General features: G+C 35.0%; 1 protein-coding gene across 1 annotated transcript; it reads right to left on the reverse strand.

Annotated features, from left to right (window-relative positions):
* Positions 1-193: 193 nt before the first annotated feature.
* LOC129003820 (carboxylic ester hydrolase-like) lies at positions 194-22,501 on the reverse strand. The gene is made up of 11 exons (XM_054432143.1): positions 22,376-22,501; positions 10,285-10,422; positions 8,483-8,639; positions 7,510-7,603; positions 6,637-6,728; positions 4,870-5,060; positions 4,526-4,691; positions 3,822-4,003; positions 2,504-2,660; positions 1,798-1,930; positions 194-1,012 (listed from the first exon to the last, which is right to left on the reverse strand). The coding sequence occupies exons 1-11, from the start codon at positions 22,499-22,501 to the stop codon at positions 826-828; spliced, it is 1,623 nt and encodes a 540-aa protein (XP_054288118.1). The 3' UTR covers positions 194-825.
* Positions 22,502-23,593: the final 1,092 nt, after the last annotated feature.

Raw genomic sequence — 23,593 nt, forward strand, 5'->3', positions numbered from 1 at the left:
TGACAACAGACCTGATACTAGTTCAAATACAGCTTTAAGTACAAATAATTATGATTGGTTCCACCTATTATACAGATCATTATGTTTGACCAGTTTTTAGTTAATACACAGTTTTAATAAAATATTAACTGTTATAATTCTTTGAACCTGAATCAACTTGTTTCCCTTAAGATACCTTGGAGCCTAGATGTGCTAACTCATAAAACTATTGCGAAACTACAAAGAAAATTTCTGATCTCACAGTGCTCTAGATATTTAAATTACAATTACTTTGGCATTTGAAAACATATTTTGATGAGGGTTAATAACTCTTGAGTGGCTGAAATTAAAATTGTCCTTATGGTGGGCTGATCCAGGGAGCACAATTACAAAACCACAACAACAATTTCTGATCTCACAGCACCCTAGATATTTAAATTACAATCACTTTGGTACCGGTATTTGGACAAAATATTTATGTGATAAATAACTCTTCAGAGGCGTTTTGAAATTAACATTGCTCTTATGGTGGAAAGTCCAAGATGGCCGTTAGCCTTCGAGGACTCCCTAGATATTTAAATTGCCATCACTTTAGTATTTGAATATATATTTTGAAATGATAAATAACTCTTCAACATGTTAAAAAGAGAGCGAACTGACACAGGTGGAGGAATAGAAGATGGAGGTCGACACTTGAACCCAGAAATAGGAACAAAAAAGGATATTACACTAAAGTCATATACTCGTGTTACAGAACCCTCTAACAGTTAATAATGTTTGCAAGTATACGTCACGTTTTTGTTAAAATTGTTTTCACTACCACATTATTATGACAAATTTAAATAGTCAAGAATACCTTCCACTCCAAGGCTCTCTCAGAGGTAATCTGTTCCAAAAAGTAGAGTTGCCAAAGTTAGAACTCCTCACCATAGTCAGCCTGTTGGGAGACACAATATCCAAATGAGTTAGAGTGTTGTATTCATAGTCCAGGTATGACACTGGAAGCCAGGATATGTTGCCAATAGAGGGGGTTCTGTGGGAAAAAAATTCAGATTAGTCACATCTACATATAATATTATAAAACATTACATGTCTATGTCTTTTTGCTATGCTAAAACTAACAGACCAAATTAGCTACTTATCATTTTATACTATACTCCGTTCAGACAGTCGTGGCACCTGACGGATTAGGACACCCCATGGAAACCCTTGGGGCCTCCTAATCCCTCAGGTGCCACGGCTGTTTGAATGCACTATAATCTTGATACTCTTCTGTTTTATTTTATGACTTAAGAGTCTCGAAGCTTTAAAAATTTGAGACGTGGCTTTAGAAACTAAATATTATAAGGTCACCATGGCAACGTAAAAAAAACCACAAAATTTTCTCATAAAGACCCATAATTTTCACTTAAATGGCTTGAACGATTTTTATTCCAAGTTAGTAATTATTTGATATTATAAGGCCTTACCTCAGCAATCCTGTTTTTTGATCCGAAATTAATTTCGGGCCCGAAGGTCCATCATCAGTCGGAATCTAGCAGACCAAATTTTTCTAAAATAGAATCCACCCGTTGGGTTTCGTAGAAAGTTTCATAACATTTAAGACAATACAAGTCATTAGTATTTATACCCCTCTAACTTAAAAACATTATGTTACAACCCCAGTTGCTGTAAAAATGACAGCTCAAAAGTGATTGTAGCTTTTGTTATACTGTATTCTCCATCAAATATCATAGTTACCCCCACCGCTTACCCATGATAAGATCATGTGTCATATTGCTGATATTGTTTATTTACTATTCGAATACACTACCGTACCCTGTTATTGCGAAGCTGGCCCATATTCCAGTCATTATATTTCTCATCAACACGTCCTCAGACAGGTTGGAGGAGTTGAAAAACAACGCTCGGCTTTGCATAATGTACATGAGGTCGTCACCGTTAGCGGCACCTGTAATGTTGGGATAAATTTAAACATTTTTTAAAAGTTTCTTCCTCTTCGGATGTTTTTGGTTCAAACTTTGATGACCGGTGATGCTCAATGTGATTTTTGACCCTGTAATAATGCTGGTGCTGTCAAGATATAAAGTGTTCTGTTTCACAAGGTCCAAGTTTAAAATGTGTAAAGCATTAGAAAATAGAAATGTCATGTATTCTATAACCTAAGGCATTACGGTACTAAAACGTGATAAAATAACTCCTTATACAATTGTCATCCTTGTGAATCAGCTCATGAAATAAATAAGAAAACTTCAAATAACATCTACCTTGTGAAGGAAATAATAAAATAACATTTAGTCAACATCAGTGCTTTTATATGTAACCTGAAAAGAGACACAAAAAAGAAGCTTCAGATTTTACCATGGGACAAGTAGACTACTAAATAGCTCCTCATGTTGAGGACATATGACCTTTAACTATTGGATACTGAAGTATATCTAGTCAAATAAATAAATAGTCAATTAAACAAGTAAATAGTCAAAGATATAACTTAATAACAACGGTCACATTTAACATCCCTTACCATAATCCCCTACATGAGATGGATTGTAGAACTGCGAGTAACTGTTGTGGCCTCGGTAAGAGAACTTGTAGAAATACACTGGACTGAAGATGTTGACTTTGGCCTGGAGTGCGGCCGCCCGGCCACCGTCTACCAAGAACTGACGATCTCCAAACATCTACAAAATGAATACATGATTTTGTGTTTATTAAAATCAAAACTACAGTAGAACCTCTTTAATCCAAACTAATTAGGACCAGGGTTAGTTCGGACTATTGAATAGTTCGGATTACAGAACATATTGTTGTTTTTACATAACAATAGCTAAAACATGGCTAAAATTGATCAACATTATTTTGGGAAAAGTGAAAAATGTTTTATAAAGTAAAATACAATGTTTATTTAATACAGTAGTAAACATGGTGAATAACTGCTGAACTGTTTATAGAGTACAGCAATGAGGGGTTCGGATTAGTGAACGTTCGGATTAAAGAGGTTCTACTGTATACCTGATTGAAGGTGGTTATTAAGCTATTGATACTTTATTTGCCAGAAATAAATCAAACAGTTTTGATACTTGATTAGAGCAAAACAATACAGGGGGACCCGGAATGTAAATTTCCACCTAAAACTCAAAACATTTTTACGCATACACTTTCTCTGTAGAGGGAGAAATTAATAGCCTATTATTGAGATGCTGATGTTTCAAAGTTAGGTTGAGGTGGAGTGGATGGAACTGATTCCTTAAAATGACCTAAATTTTGTGAACAAATAAATAAATAAATCTTTATTGTCACATAACGTTTACAAAATATAGCAATGCTATAAAACAGGTGACATTGTCAATACAGTATACAAATACCTTAAAACTAAGGAGTTATAAAAGAATAAAATAAACTAACGCTATGAAAATAGAAGTAACTGTTGTAGACAAAATAGATAAACTTAAACGTTGCATTTAAAATACCAAATAATTACACATCTTGATCACATAAAAACTCATCTATACTATAATATGTTTTCCTTAAAAGAAAATTAGTAAGGCTGCTCTTGAAATGCTTAGACTGTATTCTGTTTTTGAGCTCTTAAAACAATTTATTAAAAATTTTTTTGCCCATGAGTTTTTTCTACTAATGAAAGACAGTGCCGCGGATATTGAAAATTATATTTAAACCTAGTATCGTACTTATGCTTGACATTTTCACTACATAATTTTTCAAAATTTCCCTCCACCAACAAAAGTGTTTTAAAAATTGAACAGACTGTAGTACGGTATCCAAAAGGCAATGATAGTATACAGAGCATACATATACAGTAACAATTACTGATCTAGTTTTACCTTGATTATTTTAGAGCTCAAATCTGATGTAGCACTTCCAATATAGTACTTCCATATCAACCTAGAGACCAGGGCTTTATTAGTTCTTCCATTCACCGAGTCATTGAAGTTGAGAAGATACGGAGCAACATCGGTCCATCTTCGTTCCAGGAATTCCAATTGATCTCTCTTCCCAATTATCTCTTGGCATAGCAACATAAACACACAAAAATTTTTAAACTGTATAGGAGTTAATAATTCATCATACAACAAATGTTGCGTAGCTTTTTAAAGAGAAGTGGGTACTGCATTTCAAATGCCTGTTTCAAAAGTGAACAATGCCATGGACTGTGGTTTCAAATCAGCTTTTGGAATCACTCTCTTTTTTATGGAACTTATCTTCCGTATTATCCTTACTTCTAAAACTTTCTTGTACAATCATACTGCTTCCATGATTAAGTCACTAAATATTGCTACCACATCTAGCACTTTAAACAAAGTTTTCCTTAGATTTTAATCTTTTGAACCTCTGGAATTATTTATTTAACGGTGGAACTTATCTTGCCATGTTAAATTCCTTTTCTAAGGACAAAAAATTAAATATGTATTGTGTAAAAATAAATTTAGACGAAATAATTCACTCATCCAATACTAAGCTAACCTGAATTTATCTATTTTCATGGTAGAAGTGTTTTCAAAACTAAATTGAAGTGTTAGATTTTTACCTGCCAGTGGATACAGTCCTTCATTGTTGCAGTTACTAAATAATATCGGTCGATCCAAACCCAATCCTTGTTGAATCAACTTGTACGGATAATCAGTCAAAAACCGTCGTTCTCCTTCCTTCTCCACTATAGGGCCAAATGGAGTAAAGGGCGTGTTTATAAACACCTGCAAACAATATAAAAACGTATAACAAATAGATTTTTATCTTGGCAAAATTCTATAACAAAGCTTGTTAAATATCGTATACGAGATCCAATCAAGTTTATCTGAGAAGAACAACCCCCACGCATCCCAAGGTTGCAGCCACCAGCTGAGTCTTATAGACAAATAGTTGTTGGCTTACCTCATAGTTCTGTGTGAAGAGGACTAGTTGCTGCGGAGGGAATGTCCGCAGACAGTCGACCATCAGAGCCGAATCACTTGTAGGACATCCCAAGGTCGCAGCCATCAGCTGAGTCTTCTGTCTCAGGTTGACGCTGATGGCCCATGGAGCCAGAGCAGACCCACTTTGAGCTATACCTGCCTGGAACAAACCTGCCTACAAGTTGGATCACACCGAACATTCCCTATCCAGACGGATAGGGTTTGAAGCTGTCCATTGCCCCCTCAATTTTAATGCTAATAATTTTGAGAGTAGTGTGTGCTTTCCCTCTTTTTAGAGAGGGCAAGTCCCCAGAAAGTGGGCATGCAGCACAGTGTATTTTGCACTGTAATTTACATCAGGGTCTAATTCTGAATCGAATACCAAAACTGTTGAAGAAATGCAACATCCTATTATTTCTCAATGTCCCCACGTGTTACCCCACAAATCCTTGTTTGGGAGAAAATTTAGGTTGATATCCAAAGTACCTACTGTATCCATTGCAAACAAAAACTACTTATATGCTATGAAACTTGAAACATTAGTACAGCTGATCCAATATATTAATAAATTGTATAGACCAGATTCTCAAGTAGCACCATTGATTAGAAAATAAACGGTATCAGCATTCCGACACATACTTTCTCCCATAAGCTTGTCAACAACCTTTATCATGTGTAAGCGGTGAGTAAATATACGGAAATGGGATTTGTACAATTTTCTTCAGAATTTAAAGGACTATAACATACTAAATTTTTTATCATAATCTTTCGAGCCAATTTTGGAAAAATCTGATTTTCCGTTATTTTATGGGGTTTTTATGGGAAAATAACATAATTTACAATAACTTTTGAACCGTAATTTTTACAGAAATGGGATTTGTACAATTTTCTTCAGAATATAAAGGACTATAACATACTAAATTTTTATCAAAATTGTTCTGGCCATTTTAGGGAAAATCCTATTTTTCTGTTATTTTATGGGGTTTTATGGGAAAATCCCCATTAAAAATAAAAATTTCTAAAAAATGAAAAAAACTATCACAGTTGTAAGGACCATAACATACAATGTTAAATCAAAACAGGATTTTTGTCTAAAATCCTATTTTTCGTTATTTTATGGGGTTTTTATGGGAAAATAACATAATTTACCATAACTTTTGAACCGTAATTTTTACAGAAATGGGAATTGTACCATTTTGTTCAGAATTGAAAGGGCTACAACATACTAAATTTTTATCAAAATCGTTCGGGCCATTTTTGAGAAAATCCGATTTTTCCGGTTTTTTATGGGTTTTTATGGGAAAATCCCCATTAAAAATAAAAATTTCAAAAAAATGAAAAAAACGCCTCTGGAGATACCATGGATTAGAACCTACATACCAAATTTCTTCGAAATCGGACCACAGGTGTAGTCTCTAGCTCTGTACACATCCAGACACACAGACACACACACAGACACACCCACACACAGACATCACTTCGAAAACCACTTTTTTGGGTCCAGGGGGACCCAAAACGAATATATCCACTCAAAACTCAAACTCGAAAATTTTGACGAAAACAATACTTTCTCCATATACTATGGTATAGGGGGAGAAAGTAAAAAATAGCAGGTATTTAATCAATGGTGATACAGGCAAGGATTTTTTAAAGTAACTTCCATAATAACAAATTTTTTATACTGTGTTTAAAACACGGGTTCAACCGAGTAAAAAGCTAATACATTTCATATAGTATAGATACTGACCAGCTGAGAGTGATGAGAGGAAGTGAAGATGTACAGAGACAGCTCCAGCTGTGTTACCTGCGATAGTCACTCTATCACTATCACCCCCAAAACTGTGGAACGACAATAACATTAGTGGATTTTTGTCCTAGACGATTGGTTCTAGCCCAGAATCATTTTTCACATTAATTCAGGCTAGACTTAGGGGTTGTGCATTATTACTTAGATAAAATCTAAAATCCACTGGTGATTTGGGGGGATTTGAACCTTGGACCTCGGGACTGAGATCCTTTGTTCTACCAAGACCAGCTCACTCCGCATATTAAAAACAGCTAAATCATCCAAGAAAAGAGTTTCAAGCACTACCAAACCTGCATTTCCTGCATTAGCCTGAACTTTGGTGTGTGCTATACTGTATTTAACTTGAAGAATATTTGAAATTCCAAGCCTATTCGGTGGTAAAGTTATAGCATAGCCAATTTTCAAATCAACATTAATGTGAAATTGAAACATCATCCAAGTCAATTACTGATTTATGTTGTACACATAACCAAGATCAATTGAATAAACAAAATATTTTAAACTAGAAACAATTTGTTATCCAACATAATTTACCAAAAATAAGTATCCTACAAGAAAAATAGAGAAAAAAAGGATTTTGACTTTGTGAGTAGCTCATTCAACCTCCATTTGAATGGAAAATTGTCTACAGCAATAGCAGCCGACCCTATTCAAAATTATACAAATTATTTAAATTATCTTTTAGTAATAATACAGAATATTCTAATGCATTGATTAAAGTTATTTGACTCGAGTAATCTATTAGATAATTAGTAGTTAATACTAGAAATAGTTAATGAATAATTTAATTGTTTTAAAATTTAATTAGTTCACCTCTCTATATTGTCTCTGACCCAAAGTAAGGCAGACACTTGGTCCTTCAGTCCATTGTTTCCTGGCACCACAAGGTCCTCTGTGCTTAGAAAACCTGGATAATAAAAGTAAATATATCTATAAACTTAATACAATAAAGGGTTTTCACCCCTCCTACTAATCCTACTTGATTTTTACTTTTCAATACTTTTGTGTCTAAAATGAGTAGTATTTGATATGAAATCTAGCTTAAACGCTTTGAAGTCAAATTGATTCAACCCTCATAATAAGACAAAATATACACATAAATAACCAGTACCGTACTAGTAACTTACTTTTCCTACAGTTTGGGACGCTATAGCCATATGGAGCAAACACACTGAACAAAAGCAACTGGCTATTGATAAGTTTACACTCTTAAATTTAATTTATAATCCCCAAAAATTTAATATAATCCCTAATATTCTTTTAGTATCAAGTGTAGATTAATTTTAGCAAATTTCCCTATGGGGAAGTAGCTATTACCGTAGGTGCCACGGTAAGACCTAGGCCCGGGACCAGTTCACTTATTCATGTTGATGTCCGCAGAGGCCGAAAACACCATCCCTTCAAAATGTTATATATGGATTTATATATGTGTCCGTGAATGCGATAACTTGAGTAATTTTTGTCTGATTTCAATTAAATTTAGTTTGAAGGTGGGATAAACTTAAATGAGTTCGCGAGCGAGCATGATCGGACCATGAGAACGGGGTTTTATGGGAGGTTATATTGGGTAGAAATAGGGTTTTCTCATTTTTGACCCTCAAATACAAAATTTCCTAATTTTCTCTAGACCATTTAAAAGAGCTTAAAAAAAAAAATAATTTAGTTTATCAAAGTATTTTTGTAGGGTTATTGATTACGGAGAAAATTCTAAAATACGTCAAATAGACAAAATAGTTCAAATAGACGTGTTTCTATAATATTTTGTTATTGTAAGTACTATACTCACCAAGAACCCCAAGTCGGTAGTTAACGGTGACAAGTATGACGTCCTGGTCCAACAGATAAGTCGGGAGGAACAAGTTTGAGTCTCCCGTGACGAACACTCCGTTGTGGAAGAATACAATGACCGAGAACCATGGAGGAACAGCTGTTATATTTGGCAGCTGTAACAAAAATTTAATAGTAGACCCATAAACTGAACACAATAGGCTATCTTAAAGATTTGTTATACTTATCGCTCATGGACATTTTTTCAATGGGGCAAACAGGTAGGTATCTTATTCCGATTACTAAATAAAAATATGATTAGAAAAAGAGTCTTTATAACAAGTTTTTAACAAGTAAAAGCCATTTTTATTTTTCAAACACGTTTAAAATGCACCTATATTAGCCTCTACAATTTGTATATCTAACTAAAATTTCTCATGCCTTCCTGTGAGTGACAAGCTGAAGACAATTTTTAGGTGATTTTGTTGTGTTATCCCAGTTTAAAGAGCTTGAATTATACGATTTACATTTATTTTGTTGCATTCGTTCTTGAGGTAAAGGTTTGTAGTTTTTAGTGCTATCTTGCGCTCATTGCTTGAGTACAAGAAATTAAACAGATGATGAAAAACCTACTGCCGTGACTCCGTCGTACGGTTACAATACGAGTTACAAGTGTAAATATTTTCTCTAAATAGAAAGTTGAATATTTTTTACTTTTTAGTGTTAGTGTTTTAGAAGATATCAAGCTATTATACCACTTGAAGATATCACAAAAACTGGCGTACATACGGTCAATACGAACCTTTTCCTCAAGAACGAATGCAAAAAATTAAGGTAATTATGTTTTGGGTACGTAAAGCTAGTGTATTTGGATATTTTACTACAGTTGAACCTCGTTTGTACGAACCTTGATAAAACGAATTTCTCGATAAGACAAATTTGTTTTAATCCCCTTGACACTTTCATATAGGTCAATGCTAAAAACACCTCTATACAACGTAGTAATTAAGTTAAAAACCTCCATAAGACGAATTTGTTTGTGACATGGGCTAGGACTGATTAACCTCTATACAACGAATATTCTTAGGACAAAACCTCTACAAGACGAACGTGATCTCTATAAAACATATTTATCATAATCTTAACCTCCATAGTACGTAGTTTTGAAAACAAACAGAAGCTTGTCTCAACATGAAACCCCCACCCATCCCTCCTCCTTCCTCAGTCATTGTTTAGAGAAACCTTGGAGTGAGGAGAAACCTCTATAAGAAGAATAACAGCAGCATTAAACCTCGATAAAACGACCCTCTTTATTAAGAATACCTCTATAGTATGAATTTTTCGCGTACCCCTTGAAATTCGTCTTATAGAGGTTCAACTGTATTTATTCCTTGTTATTTTCCCAACTTATTTACGCCTATTTTAAGCAAATTATAATATACATTTTTAAATTATTGTCCTTTGGTTATACTTTATAACTAAAAGAGTAAAAGTATGCAACTTGTGAAATTTCTGCAAAAAAGAGAAAAGCATGTAGTTAACATCAGCACATTAAAAAGCAGCCAGGCATAAAACATAAGACACTTGCAAGATGAAGAGGAGTAACGACATGATAAGCCTATGTACTTCACGCCCCCTCGTCTTGTAAACGACAATCTACCCAACCCAAACAGGCTTCATATTTTGCTGTGGTAAAAAAGGTGTACTTTACAAAATTGGAAGTCAATGTTTTGATTCTTTACTTTCTCCCCCTATACCATAGTATATGGAGAAAGTATTGTTTCAAATATATCTTGTTGATCTGTACAACTAACAACTTACAACAGGAGTGAAGACATTGAGATACAAGCAGTCCTCCGCCCCGGTAGTTTTGAAGGACTGAGTAATATGTTGAAGACACGCAGGTCCAGGGGTCGTAGCACTTCTCACCCCTCTCCAACTCTCCGCAGGCTGGGGCTCCTGCAAAAAAATAATCTCAATAAAAATATTTTCCTGCAAAAAGTCATAGAACAAATAGAAGGTGAATTATCTTTTTTTGGATCAGCTATAAGGACCATCATTATTTTAAACCTCTGTTTTGTTCATAAAGAGCATTTTTTTGTTTCTTTTTATTAAACTTATATCAAAACATTTATATAATTTTAACACGATGATACAATGGAACTCTACAAAATAGATTCTTGTCTTTTGCTTTTGTAACCAAACAGTTAGATTTGTTTTCCTTATGGATCAGCTGATGAAGACATTTTTATGATGTTTTTTCTGTATGGTGCATTCTATCTCTACTTTTATGATAAAATATATATCCTATACTCTAATACGAGCAATGTTTGCTTGTATGCTTGCTTGCTTGCTTGCTTGCTTGCTTGCAGAAATATCTCGAAAACGGCTCCGACGATTTTCTTCAAATGTTGTAAATAGCTTATTTCTGGTCTAAAAACGAGTTTGCTACAGTTAGAACTGCCAACAAAAATCTAATTCCGTAGAAAAATGAAACTGAAAATTAAATTTTTTTAACATTAGTCTTATGGGTTGCTAGGTAACCATGTTGGATGAATTAAATAACAAGGATAAAGTAAACCAAAGACTTGAAGTTGTAGCATGTGTTCATAAAAGCCAACTACCCACAGTATACTAGCTAATTACAAATACAGTACAAAAGGAAAAACATTACTTATTATTATATTTAGCAAAGATTATACTGAAGATTACTCGATACATTGTAGTCAAGGGCAGCAGTGCGACGTCTGGGATCTGTTTATGACGATTAGATTAATTCTGCAATCGTAAAATGCTAGGGGAAGGGAAGGAAACAGGTCCGCGACATAGGAAGTGGTGAAGGAAGTAATAAAGGCAATCATAAAATGCTATGGGAATAGAGGGAAACAGGTCCGCGACGTAGGAAGTGGTGAAGGAAGTAGTCAAGGCGAGCTGTCCGGAGTGAGGGAACTGTTTATGGCGATTAGATGGACGCGTTGCAGAAAGTCAACAGTCCCGGAAGGTCAAATAATTTATACCTGTGCCGCAAGGTCAAAAACTACAATGTTTGCAGTGTCTGTAGATCAAAAATCCCAGTAAGTCAAATAGTACAGTCCGAGCTAAAAACGTGGTCTATGTTAAAGCAATTGACTTATTGGGAATTTGACCCAATGCAATAGCAGTTTTAATATAACGAAATAAGATAAAATATAAGTTCAGTTTCGCTGAGTCAACAGTGCCGGAAGGTCAAAAGTATAATCTGTTAAAAACAACGATAGTCCTCTCGACGCATGACTTTAATAATTTCGTGTTTTGGTGTACTTAAAGTTGTGCTAAAATTTTGAAAATTGGCACAGAGCTTCTTGGTTAGTCCTACTCGATGACTATTTTGTTGGAACTTTAAACTATTTACCGATCTAATTAATAAAAATTGATATGTATGGTGAAATAGTTTTAAATCGTGATTTCTAACATGAAAAAGTTAGCATGTGAGATTTTTTTTTGTTTTTGGGTTAGAGAGGTTTTGTCTGTGGCAAAGTTGTAGCCAACAGTGTGATGCGTAAAATATATCTTTTTGAATTTTTTACAATCAGTGGTTCAATAGATAACTTGGGTTGAAGAGGACGGCAAATTTAGCACTTCGCAACGCATGGAAAGAACTACATCGTACGATGCGACTGCTGAGTGGACTTTTAATTTACAGTTCTAAGAACAAGAAAAGATGAATATACAGATCACCAGTACATTCATATTATTTATAAAACATCTTTCTGTATTACCAGCTTACATTTTTCACTTATAAGAATACATCATAAACAGGGTGTTAAAAATAAGCGGGGAGATACTTTACCTAGTAATTCCTTGGGTCAAAATAAACAGAAAATCAAGGATAACATTTTTTCCGAAATCGTTTTGTTAGCCAGATATCCACCATTTTGTATTTTTTACATACAAATATTTATCTTTGCACTTTTCCAACCGATGTTTATGAAACTTGGTATGTATGTTAAGGTGGGAGAGACCCATGTTATAAAAAAAGATTCATCTCGATTCACCCTAAAATTTCTAAATTTAACACTTAACTACAATATAATATACTTTACTACACCACAATATTTACGTATCACCACAAATCTTTAACAAAATAAAACGTTAACATTTTTAAAATCCAAAGTAAATCAATATAATCATTCATTTTTGAGAAATATATTTAAAAAAAAGGCGATGGTAAAATAACGACAGGCGAGTTTCGATCTGGGTGTTTCAGGTTTGAATCTAGGAGGATTTAACATTAATTAGGTAACATTAATGTTTAATCCTCCTAGGTTTGAACTGATTGAGAGGAATACATGAAACCGAAGGGAGGAGGTAGCAACAAGTGCACTAGTATTTACTAGTGTCCAATTACAATTTGATGGATTTAACCAAAACCTTTTCTATTCCACTTATTTTCAGCTGTTAAATTTAAAACGATACGTTTTAGCGACATCATTAACGTTATTATCATCATCATCGTTTGAGTTTGGGTTTACGGCAATGTATTTTTATGAATAAAACCTTTAATTTGATGACAAACTTGACCTCTGCTGCTATTAATTGACTGTATGCACTATTAATTAACAGCTGTGTCTAAGGATTATGTCGGCCTTAGTCACAAACAGGACAACAAGATCGCTCCACTCATCCCACACTCATCTCCATTCATACTTGGCTTAAAATGCATAAATTTGTATGGTCGCCATTTCAAAGCAACATGGCTACATTATCAATGACAAGCGTGGAAAACCTTATACGAGTGTGAGTAAGTCCGAAAACAGAGTAAGTCCGAAAACAACTCTAAAAAACAATAAGCAATAAATTGCAAGAACCGTTGCTTATATCATTGGGTATACACGTATGTACTGACGTGTATACTCAATGCTTATATCGAACGAATGTACATCGTGAGAATTTCCATTAGTTGTTCCATTTAGTTGTGTGTCCATTAGTATAATAGTTTAGTTGACTCTTTTAAAGTCAGCGGAAATTGTGACTGTTATTACCCTTGAAATAATGTTTGTGTAGTACTTTGCAATCCTACCAATGCTTATAGACTTGCATTTTTAGTCGTGTGAACTGTGGTTGAACATTAAAACACTTTAAGATTTAAACCGATTATATTTGAGACACCAGACACAACACCAGTCAACAGTACATAAACATTACATCATTACATTCAGCAACCGACAGCAGGACTACCAACATTACAAAACGTATTAGCCTATGTACAGAGCAATGTACCAATCCATTAGGCTACATCTTTATCACTAGATTACAGTGATATATATATAATAATACAACATACCCCCTTAATCTAGTGATATCTCAACCAACGCTTCTTCACATTAAATCAAAGCAATACCTTTAGTGCAAAATACATGTTTAGCTTTAGGAAGACCTTTAGTCAATACATCTGCTAACATTTTATCTGTAGGCAGATACTTCAAAACTACTTTGTTTGACTTAACAGTTTCCCTAATGAAATGAAACTTAGTATCAATGTGTTTTGTTCGATTATGAAAAACAGGATTGTACACTAGTCTTTGAGCGCTTTGGTTGTCATTATACACTACAATAGCTTCATCATAATCAATGAGTTCTTTTAAGAGTCCTTTTAAAAACACACATTCTTTAGCTGCTTGTGTAATTGCAACATATTCTGCTTCAGTACTACTTAAAGTTACACAGGGTTGTTTCTTAGCTTCCCAAGAAACTGGTCCATTACACATTTTGAAAACAAATCCGCCGTAGGACTTTCTATCTAGTACATTGTTTGCCCAATCGGCATCTACATAACCTATGACATTTAAGTCTGCACTGTCATCATAAGTTAAACCATAGTTAATTGTACCTTTCAAGTACCTCAGAACTCTTTTTGCAGCTTTCCAATGAGAGAGATTAAAACAAGTATTAAATTGACTCAAGTACGAAATAGTATAAGCAATATCAGGTCTAGTATTTACAGCCAAATACATTAATGAGCCAATTAAGGATTGATATGGAACATCGGGCTTTGATTGGTTTTCCTTCTCTTTGTTGCTCAGATCTAACCTAACATTACATTCCATTGGTGTGCTTACAGGATTTGCATCCCACATATTGAATCGCTTTAACAAATCAAGGATAAAAGTTTTCTGAGAGACTTTTACTTTACCATCAAATTTCTCAATATTCAAACCGAGACAAAATTTTGCTTCACCTAAGTCTTTTACACTAAACTTTGACATAAGATGTTTCTTAAGTTTAGACTTTTCAGAATCATTATTAGAGAACACCAAAAAATCATCAACATGTAATGCCACAACATTGAACGAGTTACTTTTGATTTTTGTGAACATACAAGAGTCATACTTAGATTTCTTATAGCCAAGTTCATTTAACTCTTCCTCAACTTTATTATGCCATACCCTAGGGGATTGTTTAAGACCATAAAGTGCTCTTTTTAAAAGACAAACTTTGTTAGGAAATTTCTTATTTACAAAACCTTCTGGTTGCTCCATGTAAATAGTTTCCTCTAACTCTCCATTTAAAAATGCAGTATTAATATCTAGGTGATTAATTGATAGATCTAACTTACCAGCTAGAGCGAACAATACCCTTAGTGTGGTTTTGTTTACAACAGGTGAGAATGTTTCATTGTAATCCACACCGTATTCTTGCGTAAAACCTTTTGCAACCAACCGAGCTTTATGATTAACTGCTTCACCGCACTCATTGCCTTTTACACTGTACACCCACTTGCACTTCACTATCTTCTGATTCTGCGGAAGATCCACTAGATCCCACACGTTGTAGCTAGACAGGGCTTCCATCTCCTTTTGCATCGCTTTCAGCCAAAGTCCTTTTTCATCACTTGCCATCGCCTCACGATATGTAGTTGGAACACTATGTGAAAGTTTTGACTGGAACAAGACGTAATCAGAAAATCTTTCGGGTATTTTTCTCTGTCGTCGTGGAGTTAGGCCTAGACGTAGGCCTATATTTTCATCGTCTTCTGCTTCATCTGGAATGATAATGTCTGCTGCGTCATTTTGATCTTCTGCTTCATTTTCTTCGGAAGATTCTTCATCGCCGTCAGTCTGGTTTTCTTCATCTATAACATTGTCGTCTTCATTATCGCTGACTTCATTCTCGTGGATTGAAACAACAGCCGAGTCTTTTTCATCTCTTGAGCTATCCAGTTTGTCAATTGAAAATTTATTCTCCAAGAAAATTACATCTTTCGCTCTTACAATATTTCCAGGTTGATTTGGATCAATCAATCTGTAGCCTTTACTTTCTTCACAATAACCGACAAAAATATACGGTACACTTTTTGAGTCCCACTTTTTCCTTTGAGCTTTAGGTATATGTGTGTAAGCAACACATCCAAACACTTTCAAATGTTCTACGCTGACTTTCTTCTTTGACCAAACTTCTTCTGGAGTCTTCTGTTCTTTGATCGCTTTATGAGGTGACCTGTTTGCTAGGTATGCTGCTGTATTTACTGCTTCTGCCCAAAAGCGTTCATCACAATTAGCTTCTTTCATCATACACCTTGCCTTTTCTACTAGAGTCCTATTAGTCCTCTCCGCAAGTCCATTTTGTTCCGGAGTGTAGGGAATTGTCAACTGGTGCTTAATTCCTAGTTTCTGCAGATGATTCTTCATGTCGTTTGATACATATTCACCACCATTATCTGTCTGAAGCACTTTGATTTTCTTGTCTGTTTCATTTTCAACCATGGCTTGAAACTGTTTAAAAACATTAAACACTTCGTTCTTTGCATTTAGAAAATAGACAAAAACTTTCCTCGAATGATCATCAATGAAGGTTAGAAAATATCTAGATCCACCCCAAGACTTTTCTGGCATCGGTCCACAGAGGTCAGAATGAATTAGTTGTAATGGTTCGTTTACTCTTTTACCGCCTTTACCTTTAAAAGGTAGTCTAGCTTGTTTCCCTTCTAAACACGCGATACAGGGTTCAGATGAAACATTGTCAAGCGATATTCCACTTGCCATTCCTTTACTGAGAAGATCCATACCAATGCGGTTCAGATGTCCCAATCTTCTGTGCCAAAGTTGTCTATTTATGGAGTTTTTCACTGTTACGAGAGAATATTCTGATTTCTCATCCAAAATATACAAGTCATCCTTTTTAGTTGCAGTAACAACAATTTCTTGATCAGAGTTGTACACTTTACACTTCTCAGAATCAAACACTACTGTATGACCTTTTTCTGTCATTTTATTAACCGAAAGTAGGCTAGTCTTTATATCAGGCACAAACACAGCATCTTTAATAACTTTTTCACCATACTCCGTAGTTATTTTCACATCTCCGACACCTTGTGACTGAATTGTTTGATTATTAGCCACAGTGACTTGACTTTTATCTAATTTAAGATCCACAAAATTCTCTTTCCTGGGAGTCATATGAGCAGTCGCTCCAGAGTCGACAACCCAATTCTTCTTATCACAACTTGCAGATAAGACAGTTAACAAAGATTCACTTTTACTTTTATCTACATTTTTACTGTCACTTCTTTTTGTAGGCCTATCAACTTTATTGTTATTAAGAGAATAGCAGTTCTTTTTAATATGTCCAAACTTGCCACAGGCATAACATTTTGGTCCGATTTGATTCGTGGGTTTACTATTCATAGTAGCCACTTCATTAGGCTTAGGCCTATATCCATAATTTCTTTTGAACTTAGTCTTGGCAGCAAGAGCTGTTGTCGCTTCTGCACATTTATCCTTCTCGAGCAGCCTGTTCTCCACTATACACAGCCTCTCACAGAGATTCTTTAAATTTCTCTGATCTTTAGGCATTGATTCCCAAGCGTTTAAAAACTCAAAGTAATCATTAGGCAGAGTATTGAGTATTCTGTTCAAAAAGAGTGATTCAGGCAATTTTACCTTGTCTTCTTTCCAGGTTTCATCTTGCAATTCCGTCCACAGTTTTTCGAGTTTTGATATGTGTTTAGCAACACTGTCATTACTGTCCTTCATTTTTATACCGAAAAACTCATTAAACAGTCTATCCTGGCGTTGTTCTGTCCGTTGTTCAAACACACTGTGTAGTTTGTCCCACATGTCCTTCGCTGAGGTGCACATGTTTATAAGCTGCCTCACCTGGCTACTTATTGAGCTTACGATAAGGTTTTGAGCTACAAACTCACTTTTGTTTAAGGCTAGCACTGTCTTCTCGTATTCTTTATGAACTTTTTATTATAGAATCATACGATTACAATTTTCTGGTTAGAATATGTCGCATAGAGTGGTGACTACTGTATCTTTTTGGTTTGCTTGTAAAACAGGATCAACAGAGATTTTCCATCGACTTAAACAATACGATACTCTCAAATTGTCCATTGCTATAACAAACTATCACACAGTTTGATGAATATTTGTGTGTAAACCACATACAGTACACCTGTATTCTATATATTTTTCCTTTTATTTTTTCAAGACTTTATAGAAAATCCCGCATTACGTGATCAGTGAAGAAAGGCTGTATCCCATGTGTTTTATAGGTAAAGAAGTAAAGAAGAACACTGCTTCGGGTCAGAGCTTTCAGTTATCATCAGCAATTGTAATTCCCGAATCAGTAACTGAATCAATAGTCAATTATGTTAGGGTTTGTTGATTATTTATAATGCACTTTACATGCTCCATTTGATAGTTTATAATAATTTACTCGGAATCTATAAGACACCTTTGGCTTGTATTAAATATTGGGTTGGGCCGTTTAGTATTTTGAATACAATAGGGGTACTCGTCAAACAGTTAAATATTATTATTTCTATGAATTTAATGGGTAACTTTAAAGATTAGGTGGAATTTCTAACATTACTTCACCGTAATCAGCAGCAAACATACATAAGGAATTCCAGTTATTGCAACAGACGCTCTGACAGCCCGTTAACATAAGACCTGCAGACGGGTCAACGAATATGCTGAAAAAATAACGAGATAAGTGAGTGTAAAGTGACTATTTATATCCGGTCGTCATACGCCACGAGACATTCCGTCAGTGAATGGGAGGCCCACACAAGGGTGAAGATCGATAACGCGCTGCATTTGGAATGGAATAATTTGCACAGGTCCTCGAAAAGTACTAAATTCTCGAGTCCCGAAAAAGTCAAGTCCCCAAAATGTCTTATACACTTACATATATATGAATTTGAACGGATGGTGTTTTTGGCCTCTAGGGACTCAAAACGAAAAATTACATCGGTCCCGGGTCCAGGTGTTGCCATGAGTACTACGGTAATAGCTTATACCCTATATGCGAAATTCGCTAAAAACCTAATAGTTCTATAGAATAACTAGCTGTACCCGCGGGCTTTGCCCCGTTTAACTTATAAATTTTCAAGATGAGCTCGTTCGCATGGCTCAATCACGCTCTGGTTGGAGCTCGTTCGCTGCGCTCACTTGCCTTGGGGTTAGCTCGTTCGCTACGCTAACTCGCCTCCAGGTTGAAGGTCGTTCGCTACGCTCACTCACATTTTGGTTGCAAATTAGCTGTTGTCATAAATTGTTCAATTGACACAGCTGTCAAGATTCATTAATTCCTTTTAAATATGAAAAATCATAAGGTTAACATGGGAAACTCCAGAGCCACTGGGGCGAAGCTCGAATGCCCTATCATAATAAAAATTACTCAGTTTTCCTATTTAATGCCCAAAGAATCGGTGTATCGAATTTCAGCCTCCTAGGTAAATGGGAAGTGGGAGAATTAGTGATGATGAGTGAGTGAGAGTGAGTGTGTCAGTGAGGGCTTTGCCTTTTATAAGTATACATAGCACATTCAACCAGCTGTTAGTTAAAACAAATTATATTGGACTAAAACAAATCGATGATTACAAAGAATACTTAAAAAAATAATTTGAACATCCTACTACTGTATTTTACTATGCATATTTAATTAATCTGCCATCCTCGTACCGAAGAATTAAATGTATCAATGGTCAGCATTACACATAGTATAAATAAGCCAACCATAAGTATGTATTTGAATTTTCTTCCAAATGCTGAATGTTACAGCTGTTATGTTAATCAAATTATATTGTACTAAAAGCTAGCTAGAAGCATTGACTTATTAATTGGAGAAGGTTAGCATCGGCTGCTAGACTTTTTAAAAACTAAAAGTTAATTTATAAAAAACTGGGACACTAATTTTAAATTATAGCTTTAAAATTCCCTAGTTCTCAAAATTGTCTTTATTTCAACACAAAACTAATGAAAATCCATCATCTGGTTGATTCAGAATCGTGAAAAAAACCCATTTACGTTTTAATAATATATATGATAGTTTGGACAGGTTTCAACCCTTCCGAGGCGTAATACATTTACACAGTTTATGTGTAGACTACATTATAACTCATAAAATAGTTCTAAAATTAAATGGATCTCCTTTTACAAACATATATAATAACCAGAAATTTTCAGTTCGTCCTTGCGGGTATTTTATGCCACAAATTTTGACGAAAGGCTATACCTATTTACAGTGTTGACCAAACAGTTGGCAAGAAGCATTAATAGATAAGCTATGTACCAAATATGATAATTTTAGCTCTATTCTAATTATGACAAAACACGAAGTAACTAAAAGCGAGTTTTGTTGGTGTAGTAAGCGTTGCAGGAGGTCTACTTTACACTGAATCGACGTTCACTTTTATTGCTTTTGATCTTCCGGCACTGTTGACTCAGCGAAACTGAACTTGTATTTTACCGTATTTCATTATATTAAAACTGCTGTTGCATTAGGTCAAATTCCCAATAAGTCAATTGCTTTAACATAGACCACGTTTTTAGCTCGGACTGTATTATTTGACTTACTGGGACTTTTGATCATTGTAGTTTTTGACCTAGCGGCACAGGTATAAATTATTTGATCTTCCGGGACTGTTGACTTCCAGCAACATTCCCGATTAGATAAGGGTATGGGCAATCCTAAAATGCTATGGGAAGGGAGGGAAACAGGTCCGTGACGTAGGAAGTATTGAAGGAAGTAGTCAAGGCGAGCTGTCTGGAGCGTGGGAACTATTATGATGATTAGATTAAGGTATTTGCAATCCTAAAATGCTATGGGAAGGGAAGGAAACAGGTCCGCGACATAGGAAGTGGTGAAGGAAGTAGTCAAGGCGAGCTGTCCGGAGTGAGGGAACTGTTCATGGCGATTAGATAAGGGTATGGGCAATCCTAAAATGCTATGGGAAGGGAGGGAAACAGGTCCGTGACGTAGGAAGTATTGAAGGAAGTAGTCAAGGCGAGCTGTCTGGAGCGTGGGAACTATTATGATGATTAGATTAAGGTATTTGCAATCCTAAAATACTATGGGAAGGGAAGGAAACAGGTCCGCGACATAGGAAGTGGTGAAGGAAGTAATAAAGGCAATCATAAAATGCTATGGGAATAGAGGGAAACAGGTCCGTGACGTAGGAAGTGAGGAAGGAAGTAGTAAAGGCGAGCAGTCCGGAATGTGGAGACTGTTTATGACGATAAGATTAGGGTATCTGCAATCCTAAAATGCTATGGGAAGGAAGGAAAACAGGTCCGCGACGTAGGAAGTGGTGAAGGACGAGTCAAGGCGAGTAGTCTGGAGTGTGGGAACTGTTTATGACGTTTATATAAGGGTATGGGCAATCCTAAAATGCTATGGGAAGGGAGGGAAACCGGTCCGTGACGTAGGAAGTGGTGAAGGAAGTAGTCAAGGCGAGCTGTCCGGAGTGTGGGAACTGTTTATGACGATTAGATAAGGGTATGGGCAATCCTAAAATGCTATGGGAAGGGAGGGAAACAGGTCCGTGACGTAGTAAGTATTGAAGGAAGTAGTCAAGGCGAGCTGTCTGGAGCGTGGGAACTATTATGATGATTAGATTAAGGTATTTGCAATCCTAAAATGCTATGGAAAGGGAGGAAAACAGGTCCGCGACGTAGGAAGTGGTGAAGGAAATAGTCTAGGCGAGTTGTCCGGAGTGTTAGAACTGTTTATAACGATTAGATTAAGGTATCAGCAAACCTAAAATGCTATGGGAAGGGAGGAAAACAGGTCTGCGACGTAGGAAGTGGAGAAGGAAGTAGTCAAGGCGAGTAGTCCGGAGTGTGGGAACTGTTTATGATGATTAGATTAAGGTATCTGCAATCTTTAAATGCAATGGGAATGGAGGGAAACAGGTCCATGACGTAGGAAATGGTGTAGGGCGTAGTAAAGGCGAGCCGTGTGGTTTGGGAATGGATTTATGTATCTCCAATACTATGGTGCTTTCAGAGTGAACTAATGATTTTCCCCGAGCAAAGCTCGGTCCCCAGGTACTATATATTATTCTAGCAACTAAAAAAATGTGTTTTTCAAATAAACTCTATGTTTATAAACTATTCCTTGTCTCGTGGTTTTATAGTGTAGTAAAGCACATACCGCAATTAGTTAACCAAGACAAATATTTTGTCCACATCAGGACACTCAAATATGACATTCCAAACCAGTTTCATAGTTTACAATAGAGTTACAAGTTATTCAATTCCAAAATCATTCCTCATTAAATTACTTTAGAACAGTCAGTTAAAATGAAGCATATAAAATCAAATCATTTATTGCTGTAAAAAACATACAAAACATACGTATGGCATTGTCATATTTTACAATAAATTGCTATTTACATACGGGACACCTTAAATAAGTGATAAATTCGTCAACATCATACACACTTAATTCTATCAATAGAGATTTCAAATGCACTTTGAATTTTTTATCATCTAGGCATTTTACATTATGTGGCAGTAAATTAAAGATTTTCTTACCTAATTAATATAATCACTCTTCAATCATTGTAAGATCAAATAAAATCACTTAATCTCATCCTGGGCTACAAACTAGTGATAAATCACAACAAAAATCTTATATTTACCTGAAATCTTAGTTTTCCAATTGGTGGTTTTGCGTAAGGTATATGATAAAAACTAAATACCTGCCTACCCTTAGCAGTATTAATTGTACCACCTTTTAACTGGCCTTGTAAAATATTAACTACCATCCCTTCACATACAACACACTTGGTTATGTAAATTACATAAACCAATGTAAACCAAACCATGACAAAAGTTTGTCCATACTGAATACCGTACATAGGCTACTGTACCCACATCTTTGCTTCCCAATTTATGGTGACCCACTTACTTGTTAATTAATAGTTTTATGCTGGTTGTTTTGAAACTGCAGCCATAGATGAAGTAATATACGTAATGTTATTTAATATTATTGATCTATTTTTATTTAATCTGCGCTGCACACCCATTGTTAGATAACTCTTATTTGGAGTAATATCATATGCATAGACAATTTTTTTGAAATTAATAACATAGGTACTGTGCTATATATGTTTTTCAATGGTTTTGCAAAAGTTTGTGTATAGTAATGGTTAAAGTAATGTCAAAACGTAAAATTTCAAAATTTAAAAAGATCTTAATTTTTATGTATTACTTATTAATTTTTATTAAAATTCCATTGTAGTACGGTAACTCAATAGCTGTAACCATCAGTGGAAATATCTATGAATTCATAATGTGTTTTTTGGACATTTAAAGTACCAGGTTATGAATTTAATTCAGTTCATTTTGGTTTATGTTTTTAATTAGGCCTACCATAATATTTATAATTCTTACTTTTGAAAACCCTATTATTCTTTAGAACCACAAAAATATTATTATTTATTTTCAAAACCTTGCACTTTGCCATAACAACAATTTTGTAACAAAATTTATATGTTGAAATTATAATTAAATCTGTTCCAACTATGGTACCTACTAATTTTTTTAAATTTTATACATTAATTAACGGTACTAGATGTTGCTCGGCTTCACTCGGGCTAAAATGGCCATTTGAATTAATTTCCCCCATATAGAGAAGTAATAAGCTATAAAGGAGTTTGCTTTATAGCTATATTTGCATTAACTGTAATCACCTAAGTTAATTTAACATATGGGAATACTGAAGCCAAATTAAGGAAGGACTTTTTCGTTAGAATAATTAACGCCAGGAGCTTTGAACTACTCTCTCTGGAACAACATGCATAATGTTTTCATCAAAACATACCTTCTTCTGCTTTTTCTTTGCTTTTTCTGTTTTC

The sequence above is a fragment of the Macrosteles quadrilineatus genome, unplaced genomic scaffold, assembly GCF_028750875.1.
Source record: "Macrosteles quadrilineatus isolate MER2022 unplaced genomic scaffold, UCM_ALF_1.0 Scaffold_1__1_contigs__length_201487025, whole genome shotgun sequence".
Lineage (NCBI taxonomy): Eukaryota > Metazoa > Arthropoda > Insecta > Hemiptera > Cicadellidae > Macrosteles > Macrosteles quadrilineatus.

What these genes read in the sequence shown, in the direction of transcription:
- LOC129003820 (XM_054432143.1), bottom strand. Translation starts at nt 22,501, where the DNA reads ATGGTAGTTAATATTTTACAAGGCCAGTTAAAAGGTGGTACAATTAAT. An exon ending in TCAATGTCTTCACTCCTGTT is followed by an intron (nt 8,640 to 10,284) that starts GTAAGTTGTTAG and finishes TTTTTGTTACAG; the next exon opens with CTGCCAAATATAACAGCTGT. An exon ending in GTCAGAGACAATATAGAGAG is followed by an intron (nt 6,729 to 7,509) that starts GTGAACTAATTA and finishes GTCGTTCCACAG; the next exon opens with TTTTGGGGGTGATAGTGATA.